We start from the raw sequence: 21,397 nt of genomic DNA, 5'->3' as shown, positions 1-21,397 counted from the left end.
TTATGCCTTTGCAATCTTGCCCTCTACCTTAGGTAGCTCCTCAAAGTATTTCTTCCAGACAAATACTATGCTGCCTAAAAGAATAAATTTAGAAAATACTACCTATCTCATTATATGTAAACATCAATAAAAAATTATGTATCTCTTAAGCTTCACATTCTCTTAACCAAGATATGAAGAGGCTAACCTTAACCCTGACCCTAATCCTTTTTTCCTCTGATTTATGATATGAATCCCACAACAGTTGAAGCTAGTGAAAATGTACTTAAAAATATAATTGCCACATCAAATAGACAGTCATAGGAGTTTCAGGGTAGGGGCTTCCATGGCTGTTTAGTGGTAAAGAATCTGCCTGCCAATGCAAGAGACATGAGTTTGATCCCAGGGTCGAGATGATCCCCTGGAAGAGGAAATGGCAACCCACTCCATATTCTTGCCTGGAGAATCCCAAGGACAGAGGAGCCTGGTGGGCTAAAGTCCATCCATATGGTCACAAAGAGTCAGATATGACTGAGCAACAAACAGACCCAATATCCCAGTTCAGAAAAACAACTTAGAAAAACCTGCATAATTAAATTATCCTGTTTGTGTTTCTTTCAAAAAAAAAAGAAAGAAAGAAAACAAAACAGTGGAGAACAGTGATGTGTATACCATCCTTTATGTATTCACTAATTAGTGAGTAAAACTGGCTATACCTCTCATTCTCTCCTTATCTTCAAAATGATGATAATATTTGCCCTTGTCTGCCTTACTGTAATTCACTGAATATCAAAACTCAAAAAAATAATTGTTAAAATCCTATCATCACTGTAATGATAGAAGGAGCTATTCTTTTTCACTTATCATGGTCTAGTACTAACTTTAACAGTGGTAAAATCATTTCTAACTTGAGCAGGAGAATCTAATTACTGTAATTGTACCCTTGGTATAGCAGGATACCAACAAAATTGAGAAACTTACAAATAGCCCTCAATTTAGCTTACTCTATTTCACTGCCTCTTTAACTTTTTACTTTTCCTGAAAATGCATAAATAAATAGACAAACAAATGAAATGGGAGTCTGAATCTGACTGTGGTCTACTATCAACATTCTACGTGGGCTCAGTCACTTCAATCATACAACTCTTTGTGATCCCATGGACTATAGCCCACCAGGCTCCTCTGTCCATGGGGATTCTCCAAGCAAGAATACTGAAGAGCGTTGCCATTTTCTCCTCCAGGGGATCTTCCTGACCCAGGAATCAAACCTGTGTCTCCTACGGCTCCTGCACTGCAGGCAAATTCTTTACTCTGAGCCACTGGGGAAGCCCATCAGCATTCTATACATCTGGATAAAGTACATATAAAAGTGTAATAATTGGAAGATATCAGGCAGGAAAATACCTTCCCTAAACTATGAAGGGAAATAGTATTTGATGGGTTTGGGTGGACTCCAGGAATTGGTGATGGACAGGGAGGCCTGGCGTGCTGCAGTTCACAGGGTCGAAAAGGGTCAGACACGAATGAGCAACTGAACTGAACTGAATGTCTTTTGAGTCTTTATAAAATAAAATTATCTGGATTGTAACTAGGTCAGATCAAGTGCCCAAATGAATTTTACAAAAGACTTGCCATTCATTAAGAACTAAAAGGAAATTAATTGCTTGGATACACTATACTTCAATGAAGAACAAGCATTACAGCAAAGAATCTCCTATATAAATTCCATCTTATGGGAGTATAATAGGGCTTACTTTCTGATATTGATGACTACCAAATGAATTTTCAACAGCCCTAGTGATACTTTGGCTAGAAATGAATCCTAGAGTATTCAGTATAGATTTCCTCTGGTCCCACGACTCGGTATCCTGGGGTCATTTGTATTGTATAGGAATTCCCAGTCTCTGGAGCAGAAACAGCCATAACCCAATGGTTGCCTTCCTTAGCTCCCATGTGCATTCCATATCTCTTATGACCTTATTACAAATTTATCTGCTATTAACAATCGGAGTCTCAGAAACATTGTAGCACCATCTAATCATAATAGATGTTCTTGTTGCTATCCAATTTAAGTGTATATTTATTTTTTAAAAAATAAAAATGAAGGGACATCTTTCTTGATCACTTTCCTTCAGAAATTTCTCTTAAATTATTATTTTTTTTTAATTACCTTCATTTAACCTCTTAGTTCAAATAGTTAATGACCTGACTCACTCTTCCTCCTGCATCAGCCACACTGGCCTAAACCTGCTCTCACATAACAACTCTTGCATTTGCTCTTCCTTCATCTGAGGATGCTCTTCTCAGACATCTTGTGATCTGGTCCTCCTACCTTCAGGTCCTCTCATTAGGGAGCCATACCTGACCACCCTGTAAACAATCTCCACTGCTCTCTCTTATCCCTTTACCAAGCTTTGTTATTCTCCACAGCACTTAGCACCATTTGATACAAGTGAATTTGTTTATTATCGTTCATCTCACAAGAATTTAAGTTCCCCAAGGACAGAGACTTTGGTACATTCACATCCTTATCCTTAGAGCCTCGCATGAGGTAAGCATCCAAGCAAGAATTGCTCTATCTAATGGCCCTATAGAGCCAAAGATACCCACCAACCCACCCCTCCTTTTTTTTTTTTCCACTTTTAAGAGAACAAATATTTTAGAAGTATATTGAAGTTAAAGAAAAAAAACAGCATCTTCTGCTTTCCAGAATTTCAAGGAAAAAATGACATTGTCATGAGGGTAGAAAAATGAAGAGAATTACAGATAAGGTCATGCTGAGAAAAACTGATACTTTAAAGTTAGCAATACAGGCCTTATTCTTCCCTCTCAGGACATCTGAAGAAAGTTGCTGGCAAGACTCTCCATGCCAGCCATGATAGCAATGACACACAAACCCATCCTTCATGTCCTTTATTGTCTTCTGTTTATTGGCTGGGGAAATGATGACTCTCAAGCTCTTGCGTAGGCCATATTTCTTACTGCTACTTCCCGGCATATGCAGATAGGAGGAGGATTCAGATGTTTTTCGAATACATCTTCCATTATTGTTACATAGACTTTGACTGCAGAGTTTGGCTGCAGTTGTCACATTAACAGCATAATGGCCCAATGGCCCTTGAATAAATTTTTGCACAGACAAGCAGGTCTCCTGTGGGAAAAACAGAGATCTATTTAGATCACTTTCAAAACATGATTCAATGGTCCAGGGAGTATTTATTAATATTGACTTTTGTATTTGATAAGCCTGAGGAGAAAGAGTTTCAGTGGATTTAGCATTTAAATGAAAGACTAAGCCCTTATAAAATTCCTTAAGTGATGATCCATGCCTTTGGTTAGGAATACTCTAATGAACCAATTTCATACCATTTTCTGGGGAGGAGGATTCCACATTTTTCCACAAGAGCATCCTTTAAGAGATATTTGTACTGACACTTTAAAAAGAAAATCTTTAATGTAGGGTGATTTTTTTGAATTTGTGAAACAGTTTTGGTGCTGATACTTCATATATGTTAACATCAGGTGAGATTTTTCTCAGACTACCAAGTTATCCCATTCTTCTCCTTATTTCTTCAGAGGTAACAGTTCTCCTGAAGTGGGGAGGGGTACTACTTACATCCATGTTTTTATAACTTTATTGCATGTAAATGTAATTATGAACAATGTGTATAATATTATTTTGTGTTTTTAAATTCTTATACAAATTTATATCATTTGGAATATTTTATTTTCTACAACTTCCTTTGCAAACATTTTCAAGATCCTTTCCCCATATTCATATATGTAGCTCTTTAAAAAAAAAAATGTAGCTGTGGTTCAGTCTCATAGTAAAAATACATTGTACTTTATGTATCCATTGGCTGGGTTGTAGGAAGGATTCTATAAAAGATTATTATTTATTACCAAATTCCTGAGTCATTTGTATAGCATATGGAAAATTAGATTGTCTTCCTATAAATCTGCCACTAGGCACCATTGATTGTCCACAACCTTGAGTTTTAAGGCTAGTACACAGTTCTACCTACTGATGATCACACTGTGCAGCTAGGATGTGCTGGCCAAATTGAAATGACACCATCAGCTAGCCCAGAAGAATCTGGCTAGAATCTTCATCAACAGTTGCCTTAATCCATAAAGGAAGTACCATGGGAAAATCCTAGTAGATTCATTAACAAAAGTGTGTTTTCTATCAGCACTTCAATTATTTTGACCAATACTAACTCTAATGGAAGGGCTTCCCTGATGGCTCAGCTGTAAAGAATCTGCCTGCAATGCAGGAGATGCAGGAAACTCAGATTTGATCCCTGGGTTGGGAATATCCTTGAAGGAGGAAATGGCAACCCACTCCAATATTTTTGCCTGGAAAATTCTACGGACAGAGGAGTCTGGCAGGCTATAGTCCAAAGGGTCGGACATGACTGAGCATGCATGCACACATAACATGAATGCATAATTAAATTCCAATTAATTTAAAACAGTAGGACAGTTTCTCTTTGAGAAGAGGCCCCAAAACTGTGAATCCATGTGGAAAGGATTCAGGGGTTCAGATGGAAAGTCATAAGGCAGAATAAACTACTAATGGCAGGCAGTTGAACAAGGTGTCACTTTGGGCAATAACAAGTTCTGAAAATCGTGTATAATATTTTTGTTCCAGGCACATTCAGTCTAGGTCAGCCTCACATTATGTTTAGGAGTAAATGCTGTTTTTAGTCAAGGCATGGCTCCTTATCTGGGGCATCAGAGGAAGTTTGTAGGACAGATGGGAAAGATAGAACAGTGAAACCACTGAACAAAACAAGAAAAGGAGAAGTAAGAAAGAGGGGTGGAAGAGGAAGAAAGAAGACCTGGGGGAGAGATGAATGAAAGAGAGCACAGGGTACAGGTAAACCCAATCAGGTTCAACTTGGGTTTCCCTGTTCTGTCCCTGCCCTCTTCCTCGAAATTCCTTCTTCACTTATCTTCTGGTATATCACACTCTTCTGGATTTTTCCTTTCTCACTGAATGCTCCTTCTTAATCTCATTTACTAGCTCATCTTCCCTACCTCTTAACCCTGGAGTGCCCTAGGCTTAATTTTTCTCTTTTCCAGCTATACTCTCTCTGGTTAAACTTACCCCTTCTCATTGCCTTAAATAGAACTCCCAGATGTGTATTTCCCAGAATTTATCTCTGATCAACTGTACACCCACCTACCTATTACACATCTCTACCTGGATGTCTCATGAACATTTCAACAACCTTAACCCATTCCAATGTGATCCCCTGATCCTCTTCCCAGCATATCTCAACATATGTAAGCTCCCTCTCTCCAATGCCTCAGGAGCAAAACCTGGAAGATGCAAGTTGTGTGGGGGTTGGAAGCATCTCTAACCTCATGCAAGAAAGAGCCAGACCCTACATGGCAGCCATGTGGGATGGTCTTCAAGAGACCACAGTAATTTTAAAAGCCAGCATATAAATAAAAATTACTTTGCCTGCTTTGCCTCCTCTCTATCCCAGTCTCCTGCACTCATCCTTGAAGCAAATGAGCAAAGAAATGAATGGTACTCCTCTTCCCCATAACTGAGACCCAAGCTTGGGGTGTGGGGAGGAGAAGCAAGAAGTTTTAACCTGGATAATAACAACCACCATTTACATGGCACTTGGCATGTGCCAGGTACTGTTTAAGTGCTTTACATGTATTAATCATGTAATTCTTATAACAGCCCTATGAGATAGATACTATTATTCTCACCATTTAACAGATAGAGAAATTGTAGAGATTTGTTCAAGGCCATTGGCTAGTAGGATACAAAAAGTGAACATTGGAATCCAAGTCGTTCAGTCTTAGGCCTCCTCCTCTTACCAATACCAGCATGCTGATTTGTAGAATGCAAAATGAGAAAGAGCTGTTTTTACATTTTTTGAGACAGAATGTTTTAATACTTGAAAAGTGAACTATTTGTTAATACCTGTGCATAAGTGTGTGCTCAGTCACTTCAGTCGTGTTCTAACTTTTTACGACCCCATGGACTGTAGCCCACCAGGCTCCTCTGTCTATGGGATTCTGCAGGCAAGAATACTGGAGTGGGATTTTCCCCACTCAGGTATCAAACCCATATCTCCTGCATCTCCTGCATTGCAGGCAGATTCTTTACCCACTGAGCCACCTGGGAAGCCAATTCATTAATACCTAAAAATGAGGAAAACTGTGGTTTCTGAATTTTCACTTAGGTAGTACAACAGGCCACCAACTGAACATGTTCAAAGTCAGTTGTGGAAAATAATAGAGTTACTTCACGTGAGAATTGCTATCAAGAGTAGAATGTTTATAATAAACGTTTATATTATATATGTGTATATATATATATATATTTTTTTTTTTTTCCTCCCATGAGCATTTCTATGATAGATAATCAGAAAATAAAGAATCAATTTTGGAGAATTCATCCTTTGTGTGGTTGAAAAATATTTGTTTTTAAAATTTGGTATTCTCTCTCTCTCTCTCTCTTTTTTTTTTGCATACGTATTATATCATTCTTGCTGTTGTTTGATTGTTAAGTTGTGTTGGACTCTTTTGCAACTCCCATGGATGTAGCCCCACCAGGCTCCTCTGTCCATGGGATTTTTCCAGGCAAGAATGGTGGAATGGGTTGCCATTTCCTTCTTCAGGAGGTCTTCCCAACCCAGGGATCGAATCCACATCTCCTATATTGGCAGGTGGATTCTTTGCCGCTGAGCCACCATCTACCAAAATTCTTACAAAGTAGGTTTTCTTTCAATACTTTTTTTTTAGATGAAGACATGGATACTCAGAGAGGTTAATTAATTTGCTCAAGATTACACCCCTAGAATGTAAAATTTGTATTCTTATTTAGGATTGTCTGATTGGAAAATTTATGCTCTTTTTACAACACTGTGGCTGGTACAGACAAATTGCTCAATGTGAGTCCCTGTGCTCTCTGAGTTTTGTTAAAGTCAACTGAGCAGATAATTAGCAACCATTTGTCTCTGACGTGAAAAATTAAAACAAAAACCAGAAGATGGTGGAGGAATAAGACAGGGAGACCTCTTTCTCCCCCATAAATTCATCAAAAGAACATTTGAACGCTGAGTAAATTCCACAAAACAACTTCTGAATGCCGGCAGAGGACATCAGACAGCCAGAAAAGCAGGCCATTGTCTTTGAAAGGAGGTAGGAAAAAATATAAAAGATAAAAAGAGAGACAAAACAGGTAGGGAAGGAGATCCGTCACAGGAAAGGAGTCTTAAAAAAGAGAGAAGTTTCCAAACACCAGGAAATACTCACTGGCAAGTCTGTGGTGAGCCTTGGAACCTCAGAGGGCAACATAACTGGGAGGAAAAATAAATAAATAATTAAAACCCACAGATTAACGTGCCCAACGGTAACTCCCCCAGCGGAAAAGCAGCGCAGATGCCCGTATCCACCACTAGCAAACGGGGGCTGGGCAGGGAGGCACGGGCTGCATTGCTTAGAATAAGGACTGGGCCTGAATGCCCCGAGGGCAATCTGAGGGAACTAACTTGAGATAGCAAACCAGACTGTGGGATAGCTACCCTGCAAAAAGCCCTAACCTAAGACACCGCCAGGCCCGCTCACAGAACAAAGGACTGACTAGAGCTCTCCGGCTGTGGACTTGCCCATCCCCCTGCTGGAGACAGGCAGGCAAGGGCTGCCAGAGCTGAAAGGGGGCAATCATGGCCCCAGAGAAGCATCATTTACCAAACTGCAAGCAGGCTTCATTGCTAACCAAGACTTCTTGGGATTCTGGATGGTTGACATCCACCTGAGAAGGTGCACCAGTTGTACACCCAGAAAACCGAGCGGCAGGGACAGGAGAGGCAATAAGTTGCAGCGACCACACTCGCCAAACACCTGGTCACCTGAGCTGCTCGGACCTGGGAAGGGCACAAAACGCAGGCCCAACCACGTCTGCGCCTTTGAGAAGTACCCGAGTACCTAAACTTGAGCGGCTTAGACCTGGGAAGTGCATACAACCCAGGGCTGGCCTCAGACAATTCCCAGCAGAGCAGCCTAGAGCCTAAGAAGTTTAGACAGGGAAAGCACACACGCTGTGAGCAGGGACAAACCCAGTGTGGCCGAGACACTGCGAACACATGCCAGTGTTATTTGTTTGCAGCGTCCCTCCCTCCCTACAGCACGACTGAACAAGTGAGCCTAAAAAAGTGTCCACCACCGCCCCCTTGTGTCAGGGCAGAAATAAGACACTGAAGAGACCAGCAAACAGAAGCTAAAACAGAGGGAACCGCCTTGAAGTGACAGGTGCAATAGATTAAAACCCTGTAGTTAAACACCGACTACATAGGAAGGGGCCTATAGATCTTGAGAAGTATAAGCTGGATCAAGGAACTATCTGAAAATGAACTGACCCCACACAGTCCACAACACCAGAGAAAGTCCTAGATATATTTTTGCTATTTTCATTCTTTAATTTTTTTTTATTTTTAAGTCATCTATTACTCCTTTAATTTTCATTTTTATAACCTATTACTTTGCAAAAAAAAGAACCTATTTTTAAAGCAAACTTCATATATATATATATATAATAATTTTTGTGACGTTGTTTTTTTTTCTTTAATATTGTATTTTTGAGAATCCAACCTCTATACTAGATTTTTAATCTTTGATTTTTGGCATTTGTTATCAATTTTGTACCTTTAAGAACCCAATCTTCAAAAATAAAAAAAATAAAAAGGAACCCAATCTTCAGTACCCATATTTACTTGGGAGTGAGATTACTGGCTTGACTGCTCTCTCCCCCTATGGACTCTCCTTTTTCTCCACCAGGTTAGCTCTATCTCCTCCCTTCCCCTTCTGTTCTTTATCCAACTCTGTGAATCTCTTTGTGTGTTCCGGACTGTGGAGAACACTTAGGGAACTGATTACTGGCTGGATCTGTCTCTCTCCTTTTGATTCCCCCCTTTATCCTCCTGGCCACCTCTGTCTCCTTCCTCCCTCTTCTCTTCTCTGTATAACTATGTGAACTTCTCTGAGCGGTCCAGACTGTGGAGAGCACATAAGGAAGTGATTACTGGCTAGCTTGCTCTCTCCTCTTTTGATTCCCCCTCTTCTTCTCCTGGTCACTTCTATCTCCCTCCCGCCTCTTTTCTTTTCCATGTAACTCTGTGAACCTCTCTGGGTGTCCCTCACTGTGGACAGACTTTTCATCTTTAACCTAGATGTTTTATCATTGGTGCTCTGTAGATGGAGAAGTCTTGAGGCTACTGTAAGAATAAGACTGAAAACCAGAGGCAGGAGGCTTAAGTCCAAATTCTGAGGACACCAGAGAACTCCTGACTCCAGGGAACACTAATCGATAGGAGCTCATCCAATGCCTCCATACATACACTGAAACCAAGCACCACCCAAGGGCCAACAAGTTCCAGAGCAAGACATACCATGCAAATTCTCCAGCAACACAGAAACATAGCCCTGAGCTTCAATATACAGCTGCCCAAAGTCACTCCAAACACACTGACATCTCACAACGCATTACTGGACACTTCATTGCACTCCAGGGAGAAGAAATCAACCTGCCTGACTTCAGGCTCTACTACAAAGCCACAGTTGTCAAGACAGTATGGTACTGGCACAAAGACAGAAATATAGATCCATGGAACAAAATAGAAAGCCCAGAGATAAATCCACGCACCTATGGACACCTTATCTTTGACAAAGCAGGCAAGAATATACAATGGAGAAAAGACAAACTCTTTACCAAGTGATGCTGGGAAAACTGGTCAACCACTTGTAAAAGAATGAAACTAGAACACTTTCTAACACCATACACAAAAATAAACTCAAAATGGATTAAAAATCTAAATTTAAGACCAAAAACTATAAAACTCCTAGAGGAGAACATAAGCAAAACACTCTCTGACATAAATCACAGCAGGATCCTCTATGACCCATCTCCCAGAATATTGGAAATAAGAGCAAAACTAAACAAATGGGACCTAATTAAAATTAAAAGCTTCTGCACAACAAAGGAAACTATAAGCAAGGTGAAAAGACAGCCTTTAGAATGGGAGAAAATAATAGCTAATGAAACAACTGACAAAGAGTCTCAAAAATATACAAGCAACTCCTACAGCTCAATTCCAGAAAAATAAATGACCCAATCAAAAAATGGGCCAAGGACCTAAACAGACATTTCTCCAAAGAAGACATACAGATGGCTAACAAACACATGAAAAGATGCTCAACATCACTCAGTATCAGAGAAATGCAAATCAAAACCACAATGAGGTACCATTTCACGCCGGTCAGAATGGCTGCTATCCAAAAGTCTACAAGCAATAAATGCTGGAGAGGGTGTGGAGAAAAGGGAACCCTCTTACACTGTTGGTGAGAATGCAAACTAGTACAGCCACTATGGAGAACAGTGTGGAGATTCCTTAAAAAACTGGAAATAGAACTGCCATATGACCCAGCAATCCCACTTCTGGGCATACGTACTGAGGAAACCAGAATCGAAAGAGACACATGTACCCCAGTGTTCATCGCAGCACTGTTTGGAATAGCCAGGACATGGAAGCAACCTAGATGTCCATCAGCAGACGAATGGATAAGAAGGCTGTGATACATATACACAATGGAGTATTACTCAGCCATTAAAAAGAATACATTTGAATCAGTTCTAATGAGGTGGATGAAACTGGAGCCTATTATACAGAGTGAAGTAAGCCAGAAAGAAAAACACCATACAGTATATTAAAGCATATATATGGAATTTAGAAAGACGGTAACTATAACCCTGTATGTGAGACAGCAAAAGAGACACAGATGTATAGAACAGTCTTTTGGACTCTGTGGGAGAGGGCGAGGGTGGGATGATTTGGGAGAATGGCTTTGAAACATGTATATTATCATATGTGAAATGAATCGCCAGTCCAGGTTCGATGCATGATACAGGATGCTCAGGGCTGGTGCACTGGGATGACCCAGAGGGATGGTATGGAGAGGGAGAGGGAAGGGGGGGATCAAGATGGGGAACACATGTACGTCTGTGGTGGATTCATGTCAATGTATGGCAAAACCAATACAATATTGTAAAGTAATTAGCCTCATTTAAAATAAATAAATTTATATTAAAAAAATAAAAATTAAAAAAAAAACCAATATCTGTAATATCTCCAAGATGCTGGTAGGGAAACCACTGCTTACCTTTGAATCAGAATAGTCATATCCTCCCCACAATATTACTCCTGATGCCCCCAATGCTGCACTCTCACCAATTGTATGCACTAAGTCCTCCTAAAAAAGAGAAGGGTCGCAAGTAGATTCTGCCAATCATATTTAATCACTGACAATTCAAAAATGTTTCAGTCTATCAACTGTGGTAAAGAACATACTGATAACATTATCTTTGTTTCTCAAACAAAGGACTATAGAGCAGAATAGGAAAAGGTAATTCTGCCTGGGATACTTACCTGATAAATATGTATGATGTTCCAAGCAGTATTCTAGACACTAAGAATATAAAAATGAAATAGATTCCATTTCTTGTTCTTGAGAGTGTGTTTTAGTGTGATGATTATGACAGACATATATAATTTCAGGGTAACAAATTAAATTATATATTAGCACCCACAAGACATACATAGATTAGAGAAAGTGGTTAATGTTGCATGGAAGTGTATTGGAAGATTTCCTTCAAGAGGTGAAATTTCAGAGTGGTCTTTGGAAAGGAGTATAAATTGATAAAATAGACTTAAGAGAGCAGAGTTTTTTTTATCCAGTAGGAAAAAAAGAAAAGGCAGAGTCATATGTAGGAAAAAGTGCGATTCCTTGAGAAGTGTCAGTAACTCTTATGGTAGGTAAAAAGCACTGGGGATGTGGGGAGAAGTAAATGTATCTGAATCCTTGTATTAGGTTAGCCAAAAAGTTCTTTGGAGTTCAAATAAAAATAAAAGACACATTTTTCATTTTCATGAAGAATTTTACTGAACAAAATATTCACTGTTTTGCTCCACTGCCTTCTGCTATTTTTTAGGCAATTTCATTTTCCCAAAACTTTTTATCTTTTTGAGCAAACAACTCCTTTCCAGGGAGTTGAATTTTTTTCCATTAATAGAATTTTGTAAAGACTGAAATAAATGGACATCCAAATGTGTAGTGTCTGATGAATATGGCAGATGAATCAGAACTTCCCAGCCAAACTATAACAGTTTTGCCTGGTCATCAAAGAAAGATACAGTCTCAAGCTATCCTAATGGAAGATAATGCATTTTATGTTTGAGTAGCTGTTGGAATTGTTTGGTTTCCAGAAGGAGCTCATAATAAAAGCCACTCTTTCTAATCCCACCATATAAACAACATCTTTAGATGAAGATAGGCCTTTGGTGTGGTTGGTGGTGGTTTATTTCACTTGCCCCATGATCTCTTCCATTCCACATTATTGTACAATATCCACTTTTCATTGCCCATCACAATTTGTTGTAAAAACGGAACATTTTCATTATGTTTAAGTGCAGAATCACATGTGGAAATTTGGTTAAGATGGGTTTTTTTCTGCTTAACTTACGTGGCACCCATATATCAAAACAATGAAAATAACCAAGTTAGTGCAAATGATTTTCAAGATTTGGATATTTTGAGTATGTTGGCTATCTCCCAAGTGGTATAATGTTGATTGTTCTCAATTAATGGTTTGATATGATCACTATCAATTTCAACTTGTTTACTTCACCTTGGAGCATTGTCCAGTGAGAAATCTCCAGCATGAAAATCTGCAAACCACTTTTGACATGTTTGATCAGTCACAGCACCTTCTCCATACACTGCACAAATCTTTTTATGCATTTCTATTGTTTTTACCTTTCTTGAAATAATAAGCATAATATGCAGAAAATGTTTTGCTTCCATCTTCAGTATTAAAGTGGCTACACAAAAATTCACTCATTTGGATAAGACATTTTTAACTTTTAATTTTTTATATTTTTAATGAAGTATAAATGATTTACAAATATTGTGCTAGTTTCAGGCATTTGGCATAGTGCTTTGATTTTTTTATGTATTACAAAATGATCACCATAAGCTTAGTTACCATCTGTCATCATCATAGTTACTAGAGCATTATTGACTGTATTCTCTATGCTGTACGTTATATCTCTGCTGCTGCTGCTAAGTCGCTTCAGTAGTGTCCGACTCTGTGCGACCCCATAGATGGCAGCCACCAGGCTCCACTGTCCCTGAGATTCTCCAAGCAAGAACACTGGAGTGGGTTGCCATTTCCTTCTCCAATGCATGAAAGTGAAAAGTGAAAGTGAAGTCGCTCAGTCATGTCCGACTCTTCGCAACCCCCTGGACAGCAGCCTACCAGGCTCCTCCGTCCATGGGATTTTCCAGGCAAGAGTACTGGAGTGGGTTGCCATTGCCTTCTCTGACATTATATCTCTAGGTCTTATTTATTTTATAATTTCCAACCCTCTACCTCCTTCCATGGGACACCATCAGTTTCTTATCTGTATCTATGAGTCTGTTTTTGTTTTCGGTTTGTTTACACTCTGATATGACAGCTGTCACAACACAATCTAAAAAAAACTGTTTTGAATGAAGGTAAAGACAACTAAGTGCTACCAGAAGTATTGTATAGAAAAACACAAATGAACTTTCTGGCCAACCCAATAGATAAGTAACATCCAAATACAAGTGTCTTTTGTGTATATTTTATTACACAATTTTAAAGTGTTAGGGCTTAGCTACAAGAAAGTTTTGACATTGGAAGGCCACACATTTGCAACTAAGATATTTTCAGCTGTCATAAAAACATATTGAAGAAGGAAGTCAAGATGACAGTCAGGGACCCCAATTAGAGATGATGAAAACTGTTCAATGAGAAATGATGAGAGTGTCAACAAAGGCAAGGTCAGTCCTTGTAAAGCATAGAGGACAGATTGAACAGTTCTTTGGAAATTAAGATGGATAAGATTTAGTTACCTACTGGATAATAGACAGAGAAGGAAGGCATCCAAGTGACTCTCAAGTGGGATGACTAAGTAGATTATAATTCACCAGGATAAGAAACAGAGGAGATCATGTTCATGATTATAGACCAAGAGCAAAGAAGCAGGAAATAGGAAGAGATGAAAGAGAGAAGGAATGATAGATGGACAGTCTGCATTCTTTCCTTCCCTGCAAGGTATGGAGAATCAGAGATCCAGTATAAAGGTAAAATATTCAAAAGCCAGAATGAGAAAATGGCCATGCTTCAGCAAAGCTCCTCTGCAGTATATGAAGTCTCCAGTAACCTAGCACTCTGTTTCACAATTTGTCTACATAATGAAACAAGAAAAAAAAAAATCATTCTTCCATTATACTAACTAGCATTGCCTTCATTAAATGAAAATCAGGTCTCTCATTCAAATTGAGACACTGGAAAGAAAATATCTAGCAGAGTTAGCTTTAAGTGATTTCATAATTACAATATGCAGAACATAATAAATGATGTTGTGCTTAGTCACTCAATCATGTCCAATTCTTTGTGACCCATTGGACTGTAGGCCACCAGGCTCCTCTGTCCATGGGATTTTTCAGGCAAGAATACTGGAGTGGGTTGCCATTTCCTTCTCCAGGGAATAAAAGATGTTATAATAATGCTATTTAAACAATAAATGAGATTCATGCTGTTTGTTCATGTGAAAAGGGAAAGATTCATGTGAAAAGGGAAAGGCAATTGCATAGTATTAAAACACTTCAGTATACTATTACTCAGATAACACTATAATTTTGGTTTTCTGAAATAGAGCTCAGAGGTGATACTTAGCCCATAATTGACTTTGAAAATCAAATATTATCCCAAAAAGGGGACTTTACAAACAAGAATTTCATTAAAATGTGGCTTATCTCATTCTATCCTTTTCTATCAAGACAAAATATCTGACTGCATGGCTTATTATTTTCTACTCATTATTCATAATACATTGTGACATACTGTAGACACTCAATAAGTATTTTTTGAAGGAATAAATATAATTCCCCAATGGATTTGAGAAAGTGACATGATTTGAGAAATCTGTTACTTGAGGAATAATTTATTGAGAAGATTTTGGTAGATCTGACTGACATCATCCAATACTTGGAGAACTGACTTTTGAAATAGAGATTTGATTTATTCTGTATTGCACCAGAAGTTAAGATTATAACTAATAGTGATATGAAGTTATCCAGAGGCAGAGTAGACTTAACATAGTCAAGAACTTTTCAGGGATTAATTGGGTTCCCAAGTGGCAGTTTTCCTTCTAGAATAGGAAGAACCCCATGAAAAAGAAAGTGCTAAAGCAGGTAACAAAAGATCCGTGTTTGAGGGTGAGGCAGATTAGGCATATCTGACATCCTCCAACTTTTTATCATGGTGCTGTATTTCTTTTCCTCCTAAACACTGAATTAATATTCCATTTTGAATAATACTGAGTAATCCTACAAGAATAGCAATGTAAAGCTTACTAAACAGTATTTGGGTCAATATATTTTATTCTGAAATATTTGAGGAAGAACTGATATTTCATTTAAATGTTCTTATCACAAATGTAAGTGATTTCAGTACTGCTTCTGTGTTGTGTACTAGAAAAACTGAATTGTGAGCTCACAGCTATTGATGGAGATTTAAGGGTTTTCTCACCTGACCACCCACCCAATAATTGAATCCCTACAAGAATATCCTATATAAGTGACCATCTAGATAAAGCTTGAATACTTCCAAGACTCTACAAACCCATTATCTTCCAAACCAGTTCATTCCTACATCTTTGTGCTTCCTACCTTGTGTATGCAGATGACACCACTCTTATGGCAGAAAGTGAAGAGGAACTCAAAAGCCTCTTGTTGAAAGTGAAAGAGGAGAGTGAAAAAGTTGGCTTAAAGCTCAACATTCAGAAAACTAAGATCATGGCATCCAGTCCCATCACTTCATGGAAAATATATGGGGAAACAGTGGAGACAGTGGCTGACTTTATTTGGGGGGGCTCCAAAATCACTGCAGATGGTGATTGCAGCCATGAAATTAAAAGATCCTTACTCCTTGGAAGGAAAGTTATGACCAACCTAGATAGCATATTCAAAAGCAGACACATTACTTTGCCAACAAAGGTCCATCTAGTCAAGGCTATGGTTTTTCCAGTGGTCATGTATGGATGTGAGAGTTGGACTGTGAAGAAAGCTGAGCGCCGAAGAATGGATGCTTTTGAACTGTGGTGTTGGAGAAGACTCTTGAGAGTCCCTTGGACTGCAAGGAGATCCAACCAGTCCATTCTAAAGGAGATCAGTCCTGGGTGTTCATTGGAAGGAATGATACTAAAGCTGAAACTCCAGTACTTTGGCCACCTCATGCGAAGAGTTGACTCATTGGAAAAGACCCTGATGCTGGGAGAGATTGAGGGCAGGAGGAGAAGGGGACAACAGAGGATGAGATGGCTGGATGGCATCACGAACTCGATGGACATGAGTTTGAGTGAGCTCCGGGAGTTGGTGATGGACAGGGAGGCCTGGCGTGCTGTGATTCAGGGAGTCGCAAAGAGTCGGACACGACTGAGTGACTGAACTGAACTGAACCCTGTGTAAGTCTAAGAATACTTTTATATAAACCACTTTCATTGCCTTGACACTCATCACTAGATTACATTTTAGATTTTTGAAGATAAAATCAACAATCTATATTATTTTTAAGTAACAGAATCAATTAAAACATAAAAATGCAATATATTGAAAACATAGTTGGTAAATAATTTACCCAAGCTCTCCTTTATACAGTTTTGATTTGGAAAATTGCTGCTACTGTTTCACGTTAAGAGTTTCTTTAATATGAATTTTCTTCCTAGTTAAATTTAATCTGTTGCATGATTAAACTTAAACTACAGTTCTGCAGGAAACCCTTGTAAATGCTAAGCTGGTAAAAATCATCACTTACAAACTTAAGCAAACACCTAATTGTCAATGACATTGTTTCAGAATTGGCCTGACATTTGAAGGACTACATGGTTTTAGTAATAGAATAGCATTCTGTTATTAAGGGGATATAAGCATCCTAAAACATTATTCCCTAAATTTCATATTCTACTAAATTTCCATTTTTTAATGTGTGACTGTATTTTTTTTTTCTTACCTGTGACAAAGCTTCAACACTATTCAAATAAAATGGTCTGGAAAAAATAAAAACTGGTAAAACATAGTCATCTTTAGCCATTTCAGCAATTCTCATAGCTTCTCTAACTCGATAGTGAACAAATTTCAAAGCATTTAAACTTGACTTCAATATTTTATCCAAATATACTGAAGTATAAAGTGCTCTGCTTTTTTCCCATAGCCACTGAAGTTGGTCATTGCGGAAAATTTCGTCACTTGGGCATTTACCTGTGTAGGTCTGTGGATTTATCCTATAATCATAATTGTAGCAGTCTGGATAGAGATAAAAGCCCCATAGACATTTTGGTCTCATTTCTAAAGCCAGTGTGAGAGTAGCATTCATAATACTCTTTCCAGCAGTTTCAAATTCCTTTTGGGCAACTGTTCTCACTTTCATTTCTGACCAATCAGGATGGTGGTTTCTAGTAAAGTCTAAGGAGTGGTTTTTATATATTACTCTATTGCCCCAATTTCTGTCCCATTGTGGCTTCCAGCTTTCCCAGTCAATGATAACAAGACCTTCTGATCTCCACCAAGGAAAAACTTTTGCAATGTCATCAGCGGTCTTCCTCAGGTGTGTAGGAAGGCTCATATTCTGTGGTATCCCTCCATTAAAGGATTTTCCCTCTGGAGAGAAATAAGGATAACACCCTAATTCATTTGGATAAATTATGGCAATTGTCGATCCACTCTGAGTCTCCAAAGGATTTGATATAATATTAAATAACTGAAGATTCAGATCCACATTGAAGAAATGCTGGCACTGCATTGTTGGGGCGGCCCAGAAAATGTTGAAAGGTCTTTTCGTGATCACTGGAGGCATTGCTGGCTTGAGGGCTGAGTGAGTGAACACCCTCAAGAGCAGCAGCACTCCTAACCATGCCACCCGGGGGTTACACATGGTTCATAGTTTTCACCATCACGTTAGGCAATCTCCTTAAAAATAAGAAGAGGAAGAAAAATTAAACATGATGGAGTCAAATGTTCCTTAAATCAAGTAAACTCATGGTAGTGTTTAAGCTACTCTTTGAGTTGTAGACTGACTTTTTACAAGATTTATGAGATTTATTGATATCTAGGCATAATTTATACTTTTAACAGGGAAGAAAAATGAGGTGCTTTAAAAAAAAAAAAAAACTAGAAAAGTAAAAAAAAAAAAAATCCAGTGAATAGAAACCAAAGTAAAAATTTTCACACAACTCCTCAGTCATGAAAACTGTGTCTGCTACTTGTTCTAGCTTTAATTTCCTATAATTCTGACTACATAACCATCTGGTACTTTTAACAAAAATTAAATGGAACCAAAACAAATAGCTAATGGTACAAACAGTAAATAACACCTTGCTTGCTATTTCGAATTCACTGGACTCAAAAGTGGGCTTCTTCATTTCTTGGTTTGTTTGTTTTTAAAAGATGGTAGTTATATTTGGAATTCATACAGGCTAAAGTAGAAACAGGTAGAAATGGCATTTACCTGCTGTTGATTATGGATTTTGTTGTTATCTTCTCTTGGTACATAAATTTAGAAACCAACAGATTGTTTAATTCCCTGGTTTTCCCATGAAGAAGTTGGTCTGTATTTTCACCAATCAATTCCCAAGTGAAACTTGGCTAAATCCCTTCTAAACAGACAGTTGAGCCAAAAACTGCCAAAGAATCCTCCCAGACAAGGATGGTTTAATAGTTATGCATTCCAGCCAATGAGATTTCACCATGAAAGCAGTGTGGTTGAAGTTATGTATCAAAATGATTTTATCATGAAGATTTTTTTTAATAAATGAATCACAAACTTGTCTATGATGTAATTAAACTCAATGTCTTTTTAAGAGTCAAATCTTCTCTTTTTTTTTTTTTTTTTTAGTTCTTGCTGAGTTTATCTAATATATTACCTAATATATTAAATGCAGGAAGAGGTACTGACCAAAGTCATATTTTAACTTTTGCAACACAGCATCCCAAGTTTATAAACAAACTTGAATAAGTCATTGTCTCTCTGTACATTGAAGATTTATTCATAGCTATGAATTATAACTTACTCTTTTAAGTAAAGTAGTTATTATTTTTAAAATAAACATCATGAGGAATTTGTATCATGGCATCAGATGAGTCCCTCAGTCACCAGAGATACTCTATTCTCTTCACTCTTCTCTAGCCATGGATCTTAAGGTGACTCCTCCCCTCAAAAAAAGAAGAGCCAATTTTTTTATCTTTGTCATTCAGGGAAAATGAAAGAGGACCCACTATCCACAAATATTACTCTTTATCTCCCTCTTCTCATGACAGCATGTATGGTATAAATGGGTATATATATTTAGTTAAATGTCATATTACATTAAATTTATTAAAGAAAAGGGGCTATAAATCTAAAAAAGTGTGCTTTAATAAAATGCAATTATAAATTTTCTTTTCTAAAGTATTTTAATCATGCATTCTATTTATATAAAAGTTATACCCTGTCTCTGTGTCACTACTCGAAGGAAAACTTATTAGTTTAGCATTATCTTCTTCACCAGCATACATTTTGTAACACTACTTCTACAGTAACAGAATTAAGCACTACGAATTGTTCAGTTCAGTTCAGTTCAGTCCAGTCCCTCAGGCATGTCCAACTCTTTGAGACCCCATGAACTGTAGCACGCCAGGCCTCACTGTCCAACACCAACTTCCAGAGTTCACCCAAACACATGTCCATTGAGTTGGTGATGCCATCCAACCAACTCATTTTCTATTGTCCCCATATCCTCCCACCCTCAATCTTTCCCAGTAACAGGGCCTTTTCAAATGAGTCAGCTCTTCACATCAGGTAGCCAAAGTATTGGAGTTTCAGCTTCAACATCAGCCCTACCAATGAACACCCAGGACTGATCTCCTCTAGGATGGACTGGTTGGATCTCCTTGCAGTCCAAGGGACTCTCAAGAGTCTTCTCCATTACCACAGTTCAAAAGCATCAATTCTTTGTGCTCAGCTTTCTTTACAGTCCAGCTCTCACATCCATACATGACCACAGGAAAAACCATAGCCCTGACTAGACAGACCTTTGTTGGCAAAATAATGTCTCTGCTTTTTTAAATATGCTGTCTAGGTTGGTCATAACTTTCCTTCCAAGGAGTAAGCATCTTTTAATTTCATGGCTGCAGTCACCATCTTCAGTGATTTTGGAGCCCAGAAAAATAGTCAGCCACTGTTTCCACTGTTTTCCCATCTACTTGCCATGAAGTGATGAGACCAGATGCCATGATCTTCGTTTTCTGAATGTTGAGCTTTAAGCCAAATTTTTCACTCTCCTCTTTCACTTTCATCAAGAGGCTCTTTGTTCTTCTTCACTTTCTGCCATAAGGGTGATGTCATCTATATATCTGAGGTTATTGATATTTCTCCTGGAAAACTTGATTCCAGCTTGTGCTTCTTCCAGCCCAGTATTTCTCAGGATGTACCTGCCCTGCCTCTTGAGAAACCTATATGCAGGTCAGGAAGCAACAGTTAGAGCTGGACATGGAACAACAAACTGGTTCCAAATAGGAAAAGGAGTATGTCAAGGCTGTATATTGTCACCCTGCTTATTTAACTTTTATGCAGAGTACATCATGAAAAACACTTGGCTGGAAGAGGCACAAGCTGGAATCAAGATTGCCGGGAGAAATATCAATAACCTCAGATATGCAGATATACCACCCTTATGGCAGAAAGTGAAGAGGAACTAAAAAGCCTCTTGATGAAAGTGAAAGAGAAGAGTGAAAAAATTGGCTTAAAGCTCAACATTCAGAAAACGAAGATCATGGCATCTGGTCTCATCACTTCATGGCAAGTAGATGGGAAAACAGTGGAAACAGTGGCTGACTATTTTTCTGGGCTCCAAAATCACTGAAGATGGTGACTGCAGGCATGAAATTAAAAGATGCTTACTCCTTGGAAGGAAAGTTATGACAAACCTAGACAGCATATTTAAAAGCAGACACATTACTTTGCCAAAAAGGGTCCATCTAGTCAAGGCTATGGTTTTTCCTGTGGTCATGTATGGATGTGAGAGTTGGACTGTGAAGAAAGCTGAGTGCCAAAGAATTGATGCTTTTGAACTGTGGTAATGGAGAAGACTCTTGAGAGTCCCTTGGACTGCAAGGAGATCAAACCAGTCCATCCTAGAGGAGATCATTCCTGGGTGTTCATTGGAAGGACTGATGCTAAAACTGAAACTCCAATACTTTGGCCACCTCATGCAAAGAGTTGACTCATTGGAAAAGACTCTGATGCTGGGAGGGATTGGGGGCAGGAGGAGAA

The 21,397-nt window shown here is 38.5% G+C and overlaps 1 protein-coding gene across 1 annotated transcript; it reads right to left on the bottom strand.

Annotated features, from left to right (window-relative positions):
• Positions 1-2,421: 2,421 nt before the first annotated feature.
• LOC527125 (hyaluronidase-4) lies at positions 2,422-18,779 on the bottom strand. The gene is made up of 4 exons (XM_015470293.3): positions 18,596-18,779; positions 17,102-18,057; positions 11,167-11,256; positions 2,422-3,130 (listed from the first exon to the last, which is right to left on the bottom strand). The coding sequence occupies exons 2-4, from the start codon at positions 18,020-18,022 to the stop codon at positions 2,714-2,716; spliced, it is 1,428 nt and encodes a 475-aa protein (XP_015325779.1). The 5' UTR covers positions 18,023-18,057; positions 18,596-18,779; the 3' UTR covers positions 2,422-2,713.
• Between the last annotated feature and the right edge of the window lie 2,618 nt (positions 18,780-21,397).

This window comes from Bos taurus, chromosome 4, assembly GCF_002263795.3.
Source record: "Bos taurus isolate L1 Dominette 01449 registration number 42190680 breed Hereford chromosome 4, ARS-UCD2.0, whole genome shotgun sequence".
Classification (NCBI taxonomy): domain Eukaryota; kingdom Metazoa; phylum Chordata; class Mammalia; order Artiodactyla; family Bovidae; genus Bos; species Bos taurus.
Note: the sequence above shows the minus strand (reverse complement) of the source record. Positions and strands in the feature narration are given on the sequence as shown.

Coding starts and splice junctions, on each gene's coding strand:
- LOC527125 (XM_015470293.3), bottom strand. CDS start 18,022: ATGTGTAACCCCCGGGTGGCATGGTTAGGAGTGCTGCTGCTCTTGAGG. Junction 11,257..17,101: donor GTGTTGAAGCTTTGTCACAG/GTAAGAAAAAAA, acceptor TCTCTTTTTTAG/GAGGACTTAGTGCATACAAT. Junction 3,131..11,166: donor ATGACTATTCTGATTCAAAG/GTAAGCAGTGGT, acceptor TTTTTCCCACAG/GAGACCTGCTTGTCTGTGCA.